The sequence below is a fragment of the Lemur catta genome, chromosome 3 (assembly GCF_020740605.2).
Source record: "Lemur catta isolate mLemCat1 chromosome 3, mLemCat1.pri, whole genome shotgun sequence".
Classification (NCBI taxonomy): Eukaryota; Metazoa; Chordata; class Mammalia; order Primates; family Lemuridae; genus Lemur; species Lemur catta.
Genome location: NC_059130.1, coordinates 101,351,115 through 101,365,664, shown reverse-complemented (window position 1 = coordinate 101,365,664; position 14,550 = coordinate 101,351,115). Strand labels below are relative to the sequence as shown.

General features: G+C 36.1%; 1 protein-coding gene across 2 annotated transcripts in view; it reads left to right on the top strand.

The window, feature by feature from the left end:
• Window positions 1-14,550, top strand: part of ZMYM1 (zinc finger MYM-type containing 1) — a 29,619-nt gene that overhangs the window by 7,874 nt on the left and 7,195 nt on the right. Inside the window, exons 2-7 of one of the 2 annotated variants that reach the window (XM_045548297.1) lie at window positions 874-1,043; window positions 2,199-2,271; window positions 2,455-2,704; window positions 8,433-8,607; window positions 8,697-8,909; window positions 11,032-11,185. In XM_045548297.1, coding sequence (XP_045404253.1) covers window positions 948-1,043; window positions 2,199-2,271; window positions 2,455-2,704; window positions 8,433-8,607; window positions 8,697-8,909; window positions 11,032-11,185 — 961 coding nt within the window. In that variant the 5' untranslated portion in view covers window positions 874-947. Of the gene's footprint in view, window positions 1-873; window positions 1,044-2,198; window positions 2,272-2,454; window positions 2,705-5,226; window positions 5,297-8,432; window positions 8,608-8,696; window positions 8,910-11,031; window positions 11,186-14,550 lie in introns of those variants that run through there. The other variant, XM_045548299.1, reaches the window with a different exon arrangement.

Below are 14,550 nucleotides of genomic sequence, written 5' to 3'. Positions count from 1 at the left end.
CATTAAAGTGATGTATAACATAACCACATTTATTTAAGAATATATTTCAATACCAAATGGCAAATTTCAACCATGCTGAAACTGCAGTTATGTTGCACCAACTGCAATTATTCTGCTTATGTGAGTGGAACCAATAGGAGGTGAAGAGGAGTTGAGGAAGCAGGTGAGAGGATAACTGGAGGGCAGATGGAAGTAGTGAGCACAGGTAATTGGGTTAACCTCAGATAGAAAGCTTTATATTTTCTAAGACAATTGATAAGTTAAAAATAAACTTGTAGGCTGGGCACGGTGGCTCACACCTATAATCCTAGCACTCTGGGAGTCGGAGGCCAGCGGATTGTTTGAGCTCAGGAGTTCGAGACCAGCCTGAGCAAGAGCGAGACCTTGTCTCTACTGAAAATAGAAAGAAATTGTATGGACAGCTAAAAATATATATAGAAAAAACTAGCCAGGCATGGTGGCGCATGCCTGTAGTCCCAGCTACTAGTGACGCTAAGGCAGGAGTATCGCTTGAGCCCAGGAGTTTGAGGTTGCTGTGAGCTAGGCTGACACTACCGCACTTACTCTAGCCCGGGCAACAGAGTGAGACTCTGTCTCAAAAAAAAGAAAAAAAATAAACTTGTAGGTTTGGTGGTTTTATGCCGCATCCAGAAATGGAGACTTTCCAGAAGAAAGCACAGAGAGGTGGTAGCTACTAGAGAAGTATAAAGCAGAAATTTCTTGAGGAATAATGGATAAAGGAAGGAAGCCAGTGTTGGTACTGTGAGGGAACCTTGATGCCCAGTTGTCTAAAGACCTTTTTGTGGTTCCACAAAATTACCATATTTAAAAAGACTAATTGTAAAATCAGACTCTATCTGTATTTTATTTTAGGAATCTAGAAACTGTTCCCCAGGAAGAAACCCATTAGTTTGGAACTGGAGGATTCCTTTGCATCAGATACTAAAATGAAAGAACCACTGTTAGATGGTGAATGTGACAAGGCAGTGGCACCACAGCTGGGGCTGCTAAAAGAAATTAAGACAGAACCGGACAATGCTCACGTAAATATTTTACCTTATTTTCTATTTTTCTAGAGCAGTATTTAACTATAAATTTTGGTTATAAGGGTGCTAAAATTATTAGTTGAAAAACTTAAATCCTATCTTTCTCAAAGCAGTTAATCAAATAATACAAGGTATACGGTGTTACATGTTGTAACAAGTATATGCCAGAAAGCAATTGAGAGAAGAACAGACTGCAGATGGACTTTTGGATACGTAAAAGGATTGCCTAGGGTGGTATGGGCCTAGCTAAGGTTAACACATTTTTGTTCTTCTTAACTTGAAACAGTGTAAATAACAATATAATACAAATAACTAATTACATGTTTTTATTCTACTCCCTCTATTAAGTAAGGGAATTAATACATTTTAAATTCTTAAAACTTTTGTCTTTATAATTTTTATTCAAATTAGCTTTATATTTAAAGTTTTTTAGACTTGTCACATACTAAATAACCTATGAAGGATGAACTTGATGAATACTCAAGCTGTGAGTATTCTGTACATAGGGACAGATTTCTTTAGAATATTGGCATATGAACCAGCTAAAATTTCTAATGAAATGAAAAGTAAATCAGTAAAAAATTAATTTATTTTTAGTATTCTGTCTAGAAGTAGCCTAAAGTAGATTAGTATTAAGTTAAGGGTATGGTTACCATTGAGTTGATGACACTGGAGAATGTTACCCATTTAGGACGTATCTATTACTTTTCAACCCATGGACATTTAGACACATAGATCAAGTTTGGATATGGTAGCTATGAAATTATGTTGCTCTGAAAAAATACTCCTTTGCAAGAATTATTCTGCTCAATTTCTGAGTCATAAGATCTTTCTGAAGACAAGTAGCTGTTAATGATTGGAAAAAGTAGGGAAAATAGATGTCATGAGTATGTCCACTCTCTATTGGTAGTGGCTATTGTTGACAAAGATTCTGAAATCACATCTGGGTACCAAAGAAATACAAAACAATGTATTTTGAGTGATTGGTGTTACTAGCCAAAGAATATCAAAAAGGTAATGCTTACTTGTGTACCTTGGTTCAACTCAGTTATGCAATTCATTGAACAAGCTTGAGCACAATTTATCATTTTCTACTGAATGAGTGGTTGTTTTAAGTACATCGTATTCATTATTTTTAATTCTCTTTTTCAGGAGTATCGTCAAGCCCAACAGTCCAAAACTCAGGAGAGTGGACTGAAAATAAACACTGTGTTTTCAGATAGTGGTAATAGAATTATTTATGTTACTTATATTTATTTGGACAAATATGATAGCTAATTTAATATTGCTGTGTTTGTGTTGGTTTTCAAGTCCAGGAAAAAGTAGCCTATAAGATAATGAAAGAATGCACATTTAATTTTATGTAAATACTGATTTTTTTTTCCCCCTTCCTCTTTTGTTTTTATAGCTTCACAGTTAACTGCAGGCCTTCAGCTTTCTCTGGCATCATCTGGTGTGAATAAAATGCTTCCTTCAGTTTCAACCGCAGCTATTCAGGTTTCCTGTTCCGGTTGTAAAAAAATTCTCCAGAAGGGGCAAACTGCTTATCAGAGGAAAGGCTCTACTCAACTTTTTTGCTCTACACCATGCATCAGTGAATACAATTCATCTGCCAGTTCACCAGCTCCTACCAAGAGAACTTGTTCAAACTGCTCAAAGTATATAATTCTAAATTACGCCCCCTTTTACTTCCCTACATAGATCTTGGTCAGAATCTTGGTTGTAATTTTCTTCATTTTCATGTTTTCTGAAGACATCTTGCCTTGGTTTAGTGGAAAGAAGCTGTTTCTGCTTTTAGTTCCTGTAATAGATTCTTCAGAAACAGTTTTTTTGTTAATTGAGAGGTTTTCAGAAATTAACATGTGAGAAATTCTGTTTTTCTTTAACTTGAAATAATGTGACTTCCAAAACTTATTTTCCTACTCTTTTCATTTGAAATTATCTATAAGTGAGATGATGATTATTATATGTCCATTCTATCATTTAACTGTATAGTGAGCAGCCTACTAAAAAATTAATTATGTAACAGTTATTTTGGATCTTCAAAGATACAGAATAATGGTATGTTTCTCTTGTAATGGTAAATCAAGTTATTTAATTCTTTTGAGAAATTGCCATAGATAAACATACATCTCTCTTTTTTTTTTTTTTGAGACAGAGTCTCACTCTGTTGCCCGGGCTAGAGTGAGTGCCGTGGCATCATCCTAGCTCATAGCAACCTCAAACTCCTGGACTCAAGCGATCCTTCTGCCTCAGCCTCCCGAGTAGCTGGGACTACAGGCATGCACCACCATGCCCAGCTAATTTTTTCTATATATATTTTTAGCTGTCCATATAATTTCTTTCTATTTTTAGTAGAGACGGAGTCTCGCTCTTGCTCAGGCTGGTCTCGAACTCCTGAGCTCAAACAATCTGCCCGCCTCGGCCTCCCAGAGTGGTAGGATTACAGGCGTGAGCCACCGCGCCCAGCCAAACATACATCTCTTTATGTAATCTTTCAAAGATTTCTTTGAGGATATGTATGTGAAGGGCTCAGTGACATTTTGGCTTTGAGAGTCCTAAGGTAGTATAATTCTGGATTGTTGGCACTCATGAAATGCTAATGCTAATATTTAAATGTTCTTGTTTAAGAACAAGAAAATTCATCGGCCATCAAATTTGCTCCTAAATATAATAAATTCCTTTCACATAATGTCTTATTTGGTAACTAGATTGCCATAATTTGAATTTGCTTCTTCCATTTAGTTATATTTTACTACTCAAAAGTTTGATCCCTGAGCAGCTTTTATCAGCATTACCTTAGAGCCTGTTAGAAATGTGATTCTCGGGTCTCACAGACCTACTGAATCAGAACTGCATTTCTCCCCATTTGATTCATATACGTGCTACAGTTTCAGAAGCATTGAGAACTACTTCCCTTCTTGTATTCTTGTCTGTTTTTGTCAAATGTGCATAAGAATTATGAGCATTAAGCTGGGCACAATAGCGCACACCTGTATTGTAGTCCCAGACACTTGGGAATCTGAGGCAGGAGGATCACTTAAGGAGTTTAAGTCCAGCCTGTACAACAGAGCTAGATTCATCTCTTTAAAAAAAAAAAAAAAAAAGAATTATGAGCATTAAACAATATATTTAAGATATCAGAGAACAATAATAAGAACTCAATAAATGTTAACTATCACTATTGTTATCATTCTCTTAAACTCACAAACGCTTTTTATGGGTTGCATCAGCTCCTCCTTTGGCTGCTATTTCTGGTGTTAACTGTTACTTCAAGTCTTACTCCCTGGAACTCTACTTAGCTTTCTTTTTGCTTTTCAACCCTTCAGTACTGTACCATGTCTTTCTTTTTTGCTATGGGCTATATGGCACTCTCCTCAGCCTGCTTTCTCTCTCTGCAGAATCATAAAACTGGAAGGGACCTTAGGGAGCATCTAGTTCAAACCTTTTCTTCTGGTTTTGAGGAAACCGAGGCCCTGAGAAGTTAAGGTATTATGTTTCTAGGTTTGGAATTTACTCACTGCACATCTTAGGCAGATGTGCCAGACAGATTGAAAAGGCTAAAGCAGGAAAGATTTATTGTGTAAGCTCTCTTAGGCATGGAAATCCAAGGTAAGCAAAAATATGGGACAAGTTTTACTTCTGGAATAAAAAAAAACTTTATTAATAAAAAATACTATTTTGTAGGTTGGTAGAAAGATGGTAGTAATGCATAGGCTAGGAGAAGAACTATTCAGAGTAACCTGTGCTTTTTTTAAAACTCCACATTAATTGGCCTCTTGTGTTAATATATAGTTTTCAACATCTTAGCTAATTTTCAGGGTTTCCCCCTGCCATTTTCAGTTCTTTTTAAGATTTCTTTTATGGAAATGATTTAACATCTGTTTTGAGTTAAGTCAGTCTTTATTCTATTTCATGAGCCAACTGAAAGATGGCTTTGAAGATAGCATTTTAAATCTTATTTGAAATATGTGGCTTGTTTTTGAGAACTGTATATTTAAGAAGTGTCCATTCTGTGCTTTAGTATCTCAGTTGGAACCAACCAGAAATCCTGAAAACAATCAATAGAGTTGAAAATAGGCCCATGTACTAATTAATGCTTGATTTATTTATAGCAAAGTTGTTCAGGCCTGTGCTTGAAGTTGAAGCTCATTTTAGACACTTCTAACAAGATTTTTTTTTAATATTTATAAGACTTTAGTAGATTAGAAGCCAGCAGCAATCCAGTATGCTGATGGTTATAAAAACCAGTAAGTATTTTCAGATTTGCATGCCTCTGCCCATGTAGTTTCTTCTGCCTCCCTTCCCATCTGGCTAATGTCCTTCATTCTGTCTTAAAGGTATGCCACAGATATCTTTACCTGTTATCTACTCCCACACTATTCCTCTCTCCCTATTACCACCCCTCCCTAATTAATTGTTCCATAGTCTATGTTTTTATAGTGTCATATTCATAACTCCCAAAACATTGATCATAAAATATTAAATGTTTTTAAAGAATTGATACTCTTCTTGGTTAGACTATGAGCCTCTTGACATTAAGGAGCAGATTATATACTCCTCCTCAAGGCTTAATACTTCCTGGAACACAGTGAATCCTAAAAGAATTTTTGTCAAATGAAGTATAAGGATAGCACTGCAGATAGAACTAAACCAGTAAAATGACTGATGTAATAATAAAATGAACGTGTTATTTTCAGTACTGATTAAAATGATGCAAAGTTCCTAATACACTTAAAATTTGAAAATGTTGAAGTGTTAGAGTAGTGTTAATTTCAAAGGTAGTTCATCTTGAAAACTGTTGTCCTCAAAGATTGATATTCTGAGAGTTCTAGGTAGACAGGTATTTTGATAATTCCTACAGCAGTTTTCAAACTTTCTGGTCTCAGGACCCCTACTCTTAAAAATATTGCAGACACAAAGAGCTTTAGTTAGTAGGTTATATCTCCCCCTATTTACTATGTTAGAAACTAAATAACATTTTAATGAAAAATAGCCACATATTTAAAAATTTAGTGATAATGGCGTATTTTATCAGTTTTACAAACCACTTTAATGTCTGGCTAAATTTTCATATCTGCTTCTGCATTCACATTATTGCAAAATATGGTTTTGATTGAAGTATGTGAAGAAAATCTGGCCTCACAAACATGTGATTGGAAGTGGGAGGAGGGTTTTAATAGCCCTTCAGTAATTGTGGATGTTCTTCTTTGATACTACACCAAGAATCAAGTTGTAGTTTCTTAATGGCAGTTACAATATAGAATCTGAAACTGTATCAGTGAACTTTTTGTACTCTGTTATGTTAAAATTCATTAATTTATTGTCTTTTTTTTTTGAGACAAGGTCTCACTCTGTCGCCCAGGCTGAAGTGCAGTGGCCTCGTCATAGCTCACTGCAACCTCGAACTCCTAGCCTCAAGGGATCCTCCTGCCTCAGCCTCCCAAAGTGTTAGGATTATAGGCGTGAGTCACCACACCCGGCCTTTGTTAGTCTATCTTGAACTTTGAATGGATCTTTTACCCAAGAATGATTTTTGTAACATCATGCTATTGTCATTTAGAAAATACTGGTTCACTGAGTTCTGCAGATCTTCCAACTGTTGACATGATTCATTATGCAATACTTTAAAAATCACCACCAATCTCATTAGAAAAGTCTTTTAAGTTTTTGGAAGCAATCAAACTGGAAGTGGCAGATAGAAGTTTTCCAAAATTCTAATTTTCACTTGAAAGCTTGAATTTTATCATTGGCAATAAATACTGTCAGTTGTTTTCCTTGAGGTGATATTCTCACTTTATTCATTTTCAAGAAAATATCTGCCAAATACCCTTTTCTGAGCAACAGTTTGTTTTATAGTCACTACTTTCAAGTAAAAATGTGTTCCATGAAAAAAAGTGGCTAATTCAGTTTGTAACTTAATGTTTCCATATAAGCTTTTCCTTGCGACAACCGTCTTATGGTGTGCAGGGGCAGTACTTTATGCCTGTGTCACATGGAATATTAAAAGGATGTACTCAAGGATGAAGTTTAAATAATTAAAATTTTTGTTTTATTAGTGACACCCTAAAGTAAAACTGACACTTTTTTTTTTTTTTTTTTATAGTGAATGTGTGGCAGTGAATAGCATGAATGTTAGTTGTATTTTCGTGCCACTGCTTTGATTTCTGCTAAGGCTCTGACAGTTTTGCCCACCATTTTTTTTTTCTTTTCCCAATTTATTTAGGTGAAATTCATGTAACAAAAAATTAACAATTTCATTGACATTTAGTATATTCACAATGTTGTGCAATTATCACTTCTATCTTGTTCCAAAACATTTCCATCGCTCCAAAGTAAAACACATTACACATTAAGCAGTTTCTCCCCATTTCCCTCTCCCCACAGTCCCTGTCAGCCACTAGTCTGCATTCTATCTATGGGTTTATCTATCAGAATATTTCATATAAATTGAATCATATGATATATAACTTTTGTGTCTGGCTTGTTAGCATAATTTTCAAGGTTCACCCATGTTGCAGCATATATTAGTGCTTCCTTCTTTTTTATAGCAGAACAGTATTCCGCTGTATGTATATTCCACAATTTGTTTATCCATTTGTTCATTCATTGATGAACGTTTGGGCTATGTCCATCTTTTGGCTATCGTGAATAGTGGCTGTTTATGAGCTTGCATGTACTTGTTCAAGTACCTGTTTTCAGTTCTTTTGGGTGTATACCAAGGAGTGGAATTTTCCACCATTGCCTTTGCACCATCAGTTCAAATGTCAACACAGTGAAGAAGGCAAATAACTTCTTAATATTATTATGAAAATAGTTTTGCTCTCATGGAACCCCTGAAAATGTCTGGGGGACCTCCCCTAAGGATTGGCAGACCGTACTGGCATAAAGATTCCAAAGCTGTCATGTATGAATGTGATTGCTCATTGTCACTGTGTTATCACCAGCACCAGCTAATGCAGGCCAAGTAGTCTTCAAAACCACACTATCAAAGCCAGGTGTGGTGGCATGTGCCTGTAGTCCCAGCTACTCAGGAGACAGAGGTAGGTGGGAGGATCCCTTGAGCCCAGAAGTTGTAGGCCAGACTGGGCAACATAGACCTCTGTCTTTAAAAAAAAAAAACTTTGCACTATTAGATATGTTTTATAGTCCCTACTTTATGGGTGAGAAAATTAACATTTAGGAAGTATAAATGACTTATCCAAGATTACTTAATATGAGTAATAGAACTGGATACTGAATTCAGGTTTTCTCGTTTCAAGGCTAATGTTCTCACTACTAGTCACAGCTCTTCAGGTAAATGAAACAGCAGAGGGGATTGTCTGAGCAGGTCATTTAGTGATTGTGGTAAAATTGTTTAATGGTGTGCTTGTTGTTTATTTTTAGAGACATTTTAAATCCAAAGGATATGATCAGTATCCAGCTGGAAGATACTAGCTCTAGCAAAAATTTTTGCAGCCTGTCTTGTCTTTCATCACATGAAGAAAAAAGAAAACCATTTGTTACCATATGTACTAATAGCATTTTGACCAAGTGCAGCATGTGTCAGAAGATTGCTGTTGTAAGTTGCAATTCTTTTTAACCTTTAAAGGGATTCTGATGATTCTACTTAAATGTCAGTTTTTACTGAACCTTTTTTTTAAATCCTAGATTCAGTATGAAGTAAAATACCAGAATGTGAAACATAGTCTCTGCAGTAGTGCCTGCTTTTCGAAGTTTCACTCTGCTAACAGCCTCATCATGAACTGTTGCGAGAACTGCGGAGCTTACTGTTACACCAGCTCTAGTGTGTTCCACGTGTTTCAGATGGAAGGACAGTCTCAGAACTTTAATAGTTCAAAGAATATTATAGCATATAAGCAGGTACGAATAAAGACTACCGTTCCTTCCCTGAGTTGGCCCATGAATGGTTCCCCTCTAGGAAAATGTGGGAATATCGTTTTTAGTACCCTTGGGAATAATTTCAGTTGGTAAGTTGATGAAGATGAAATAGAAGACTTTGACAGATTCTTATTTGTGGTAGGAAAACCTTGGGTAGGTGCTTCTGAGAGCAGGGAATCTGGCCCTGCTTTGGTAGACTAAGTGAGATGAACACAATTAGTGGTCTGAGCCCCTTTTATGAGATGGGACTGTTATATATGTTTGTTCATAGGATGTTTTGAGACCCGTCTCTAGCCCTATAAATTCTTCCCTTAAAATAAGCAATTGAAGAAGGGGGTCCCAACAAGCACAGCTCAAACAGGTCATTTGTGAGCCCCATCTTTTCTATGGCAGCATACTCCCACCTTGAGAGTGTCCTGCCTTAGGACCAGAATGGGAGAATGGAAGGCACAGAAGCCTTTTTCCGAAGGCAAGAAATACTACTTTTTTTCTACTTTATCACTCACAATAAATAGGCCTTGTTCTGTTTTTAAGAGCCTCTATTAAGTACCCAGTTATTCAGCTTGTGTGATGGGTCAGGGCTCATTTGAGTCAGTCAGTTAATAAGCACAACCTAATTCGTGGCCCTCACATCTCAGTGTAAGATATTGTGTGACAGTGATAATGGAGGAAATCCATATTGTTAGTGAACTATAATCAAGAATGAGATAAATACCAAATATATGAATCTAAAACTGTGGATGTTTTTTATTTTAAAAAGTGGCTTGTTAGATGTAATTATAATTATTGGCCACATCTTAGTAGAGCATATTAAGTGTTTTGCCTTATGAATGACATCTTAATTGTAAATTATACCACTGTTGTTGCTTAATGTTAAATATTGGTGAATTGTTAAGGGTTTCTCAAAATACAAAAATTATTCATACAAATAAAAGATAAACAAGGAAATTTTCAAAATTATCCTCTGCTTTTTTTTTTTGAGACAGAGTCTCACTTTGTTGCCCGGACTACAGTGGGTGCTGTAGTGTCAGCCTAGCTCACAGCAACCTCAAACTCATCAGCTTAAGCAATCCTACTGCCCCAGCCTCCCGAGTAACTGGGACTACAGGCATGCACCCACCATGCCCAGCTAATTTTTTCTATATATTTTTAGTTGGCCAGATAATTTCTTTTTGTTTTTAATAGAAACGGGGTCTCGCTCTTGCTCAGGCTGGTCTCGAACTCCTAACCTCAAGCGATCCACCCGCCTTGGCCTCCCAGAGTGCTAGGATTACAGACGTGAGCCACCGTGCCTGGCCTGGTTTTTGTTTTGTTGTTCCTTTGCCAACATCATGTTCTTTCACAGAAAAAGAAAATCTATATATTTTCATTTATCTTTGCACTGTGTTTTCCCAAAAGCAGTTTTATTCTGTCGTTGCCATTGGTGGTGTTTTCTTAACTCCAGGAATGATAGTTCCTATTTCACTAGAAACAATAAGTGATCTAAAACAAAAAAAAAGAATAGGTGATGAACTTCACAGTATATATCCTTTTCCTTTGCACACCTACTGCTTACTGAGCTCACTATACTCTTTTCTTATTGTTTGTATGCTGCTTTTTCACCACATGCTTGTAATTTTTACCATGAAGTTAGTGTAGAAAAACAGTGATTTCCACGGTATCTTGTAGTGTGTAGTAAGCACTCCTTCCTGGCTCCTCCCTAGCATCAGTAGAGCTTTCCTGAGCTGATGCCCAAGCAAGCATTGAGGAGAGACCTGAGGTTATATAAGGCCTTTGTTTATTTATCCAGGAGGCTTTGAGTGCCTGGATGATGAACATCATCTATGACCATTTTCTTCATTGCTTGCATAGATATTATTATTATTGCTGTTAAATATATCTGACAATTAATAAAAATAGTTTTGAAATAGATTTATCAATATACCTAATTTTAGTCATTGTGATCTATATATCTTTTTTTCTGTTTTCTAAAGAAAGTGTAAAAACTGACTTCATTGTCATTCTTTGTAATATTTCCATTAAAAGCAGTGGTACTGGGTATGCTTTTGTTTGTTAACATATGTCATATACCAGCAATATGAATTTTATTTCAATCTCTAAACAGAAACCAGCCAAACCACTTACATCTGTTCCTTGCAAATCACTGAAGCCCTCAGATGAAATGATCGAGACTACCAATGACTTGGGGAAGCCAGAGCTTTTCTGCTCTATTAATTGTTACTCTGCATACAATAAAGCTAAGATGGAATCTTCTACAGGTAATGTTTGTTTAGCAATAAGAGAGGTTTAGTAACTGTTAATACTATTTTGCTTTAATTTATAACTTTGATTCATTTCCAGATTAAACTTTACAAGAGTTAAAATAATCCAAGATTTATTACCAGGAAATGTTTTCCAGTATTTTTATTTATTTATTTAATTTTCTTTCAGCATATTATGGGGATACAAATGTTTAGGTAACATATATTGTCTTTGCCCTGCCCAAGTCAGAACTTCAAGCATGTCCATGCCCTAGAGAGTACGCACAACACCCATTAGGTGTGAATATATCCATCCTCCCTCCCCACCCACCTGCCCAACACCCAATGAATGTTACTATATAAGTGTTGATCAGTTAATACCAATTTGATGGTTAGTACATGTGGTGCTTGTTTTTCCATTCTTGTGATACTTCCCTTAGTAGAATGGGTTCCAACTCTATCCAGGAGAACATAAGAGATTCTATATCACCGTTATTTCTTATAGCTGAGTAATACTCCATGGTATACATATACCACATTTCATTAATCCACTCATGTATTGCTGGGCACTTGGCTTATTTCCACACCTTTGCAATTGTGAATTGTGCTGCTCTAAACATTCTAGTGCAGATGTCTTTTTTATAGAATGTCTTTTTTTCCTTTGGGTAGATGCCCAGTTATGGGATTGCTGGATCAAATGGTACTTTTAGCTCTTTGAGGTATCTCATATTACTTTCCAGAGAGGTTGTACTAGTTTGCAGTCCCACCAGCAGTGTGTGGGTGTTCCTATCTCTCCACATCCACACCAACATTTATTGTTTTGGGACTTTTTGATAAAATCGTTCTCACTGGAGTTAAGTGATGCCTCATTGTGGTTTTGATTTGTATTTCCCTGATGATTAGAGATGTTGAACATTTTTTCATATGTTTGTTGGCAATTTGTCTTCTTTTGGAAAGTTTCTGTTCATGTCCTTTGCCCACTTTTTAATGGTGTTGTTTGATTTTTTCTTGCTGATTTTGCTGAGTTGTATATAGATTCTAGTTATCAGCCCTTTATCAGCATTCTACACATCCACGTATTTTCTCCCATTCTGTAGGTTGTCTGTTTGCTCTTGTGATAGTTTCCTTGGCAGTACAGAAAGAAGCTTTTTAATTTGATCAGGTCCCATTTATTTATTTTTCTTGTTGCTGTGATTGCCTTTGGGGTCTTCTTCATAAATTCTTTCCCTAAGACAGTGTCTATAAGAGTTTTGCGAACAATTTCTTCTAGAATTCTTATAGTTTCATGCCTTAGGTTTAAGTCTGTTATCCACCATGAGCTGATTTTTGTGAGAGGTGAGAAGTGCAGATCCTGTTTCAGTCTTTTACGTGTGGCTATCCAACTTTCCCAGCACCATGTATTGAATAAGGATTCTTTTCCCCAGTGTATGTTTTTGTTTGCTTTGTCAAAGATTAGATGGCTATAGGAGGATGGTTTTATATCTGGGTTCTCAGTTCTGTTCCATTGGTCTATGTCTCTGTTCTTGTGCCAGTACCATGCTGTTTTAGTTACTGTAGCCTTGCAGTATAGCTTGAAGTCTGGTAAATTGATGCCTCCCAATTTGTTCTTTTTGCTTAAGATTGCTTTTGCTATACGTAGTCTTCTTTGGTTCCTTATGAAGTGTAGAATTATTTTTTCTAGATCTGCAAAAAATGATGTGGGTATTTTAGGGATTGCCTTTAATCTTTAGATCACTTTGGGTAGTATAGACATTTTAATGATGTTGCTTCTGCTGATCGATGAGTGTGGTATGGTTTTATACCTGTTTATGTCTTCTGCTATATCCTTCCTTAGTGTTTCTCAATTCTCTCTGTAGAGGTCTTTTTACCTACTTAGTTAAATATATTCCTAGGTATGTTATATTCTTTGTTGCTATTGTGATGGGCATTGAGTCTTTGATTTGGTTCTCAGTTTGACTGTTATTGGCATATAGGAATGCTACTGATTTGTGTACATCGATTTTGACTGAGACTTTGCTGAATTTGTTTATCAATTCCAGTAGGCTCAAGGTAAGTCCCATCTATGCCTATTTTGTTAAGAATTCTTGTCATAAAAGGTTACTGAATTTTGTCGAATGCTTTTTCTGCATCTATTGAGAGGATCATATGGTCTTTGCTTTTACTTAGATTTGCATATGTTGAACCATGCCTGCATCTCTGGGATGAAGCCCACTTGGTCATGATGGATTATTTTTTTAATAAGCACCTGAATTCAGTTTGCTAGGATTTTATTGACAATTTTTGTGTCTATATTCGTAAGGGATATTGGTCTGCAGTTTTCTTTTTTTGTTGCGTCCTTTCCTGGTTTGGATATCAGGGTGATGTTGGCTTCATAGAATGTGTTGGAGAGGATTCCTTTCTTCTCAATTTTGTGGAATAATTTCTGCAGGGTAGGTACCAGTTCTTCTTTGTACATCTGGTAAAATTTGGGTGTGAAACCATCTGGTCTGGCACTTTTTTAGGAAGGTTTTTTATTCCTGCTTCAATTTCGGTACTTGATACTGATCTATTCAGGAATTCTGTTTCTTCCTGATTGAGCCTAAGGAGGCTGTGTGTTTCTAAGAATTTGTCCATTTCATCCACGTTTTTAAGTTTATGTGCATAGAGATTTTTATAGTATTCATAGATGATATTTTGTATTTTCATGGTATCAGTTGTAATTTCTCCTTTTTCATTCCTGATCAAGCTTACGAGAGTCCTTTCTTTTCTTCTCATTAATCTGGCAAGACGTGTGTCAATTTTATTTTTTCACAGAACCAGCTTTTTGTTTTATTAATCTTCTGTGTAGTTTTTTGTCATCGATTTTATTTAGTTCTGCTCTGATTTTGTTATTTCCTTTCTTCTGCTTTGTTTGGGGTTGGTTTGCTCATCCTTTTCCAGTTCTTTGAGACAATGCATTAGGATGTTGATTTGCGATCTTTCTGTCTTTTGGATATAGGCATTTATGGATATAAAGTTTCCCCTCAGGACTGTAATAGCTGTGTCCCACAGATTTTGATAACTTGTGTCCCCTTTATCATTTAGTTCAAAGAATCTTTTGATTTCCATCTTAATTTCCTCCTTAACCCAATAATCATTCAGGAGAAAGTTGTTTAGTTTCCATGACTTTGTATAGAGATGAGAGTTTCTGTTGGAGTTGATTTCTGATTTTATTCCACTGTGGTCTGAGAAGCTGTGTGGTATAATTTCTGATTTTTAAAATTTGTCGAGATATGTTTTATGGCCTAGAATATGGTCAGTCTTAGAGAATGTCCCATGAGCTGATGAGAAAAGCATATATTCAGTGGTTTGGGGGTAAAATGTCTGTCAGGCCCATTTGTTCTAGAATTCTGTTTAAGTCCATT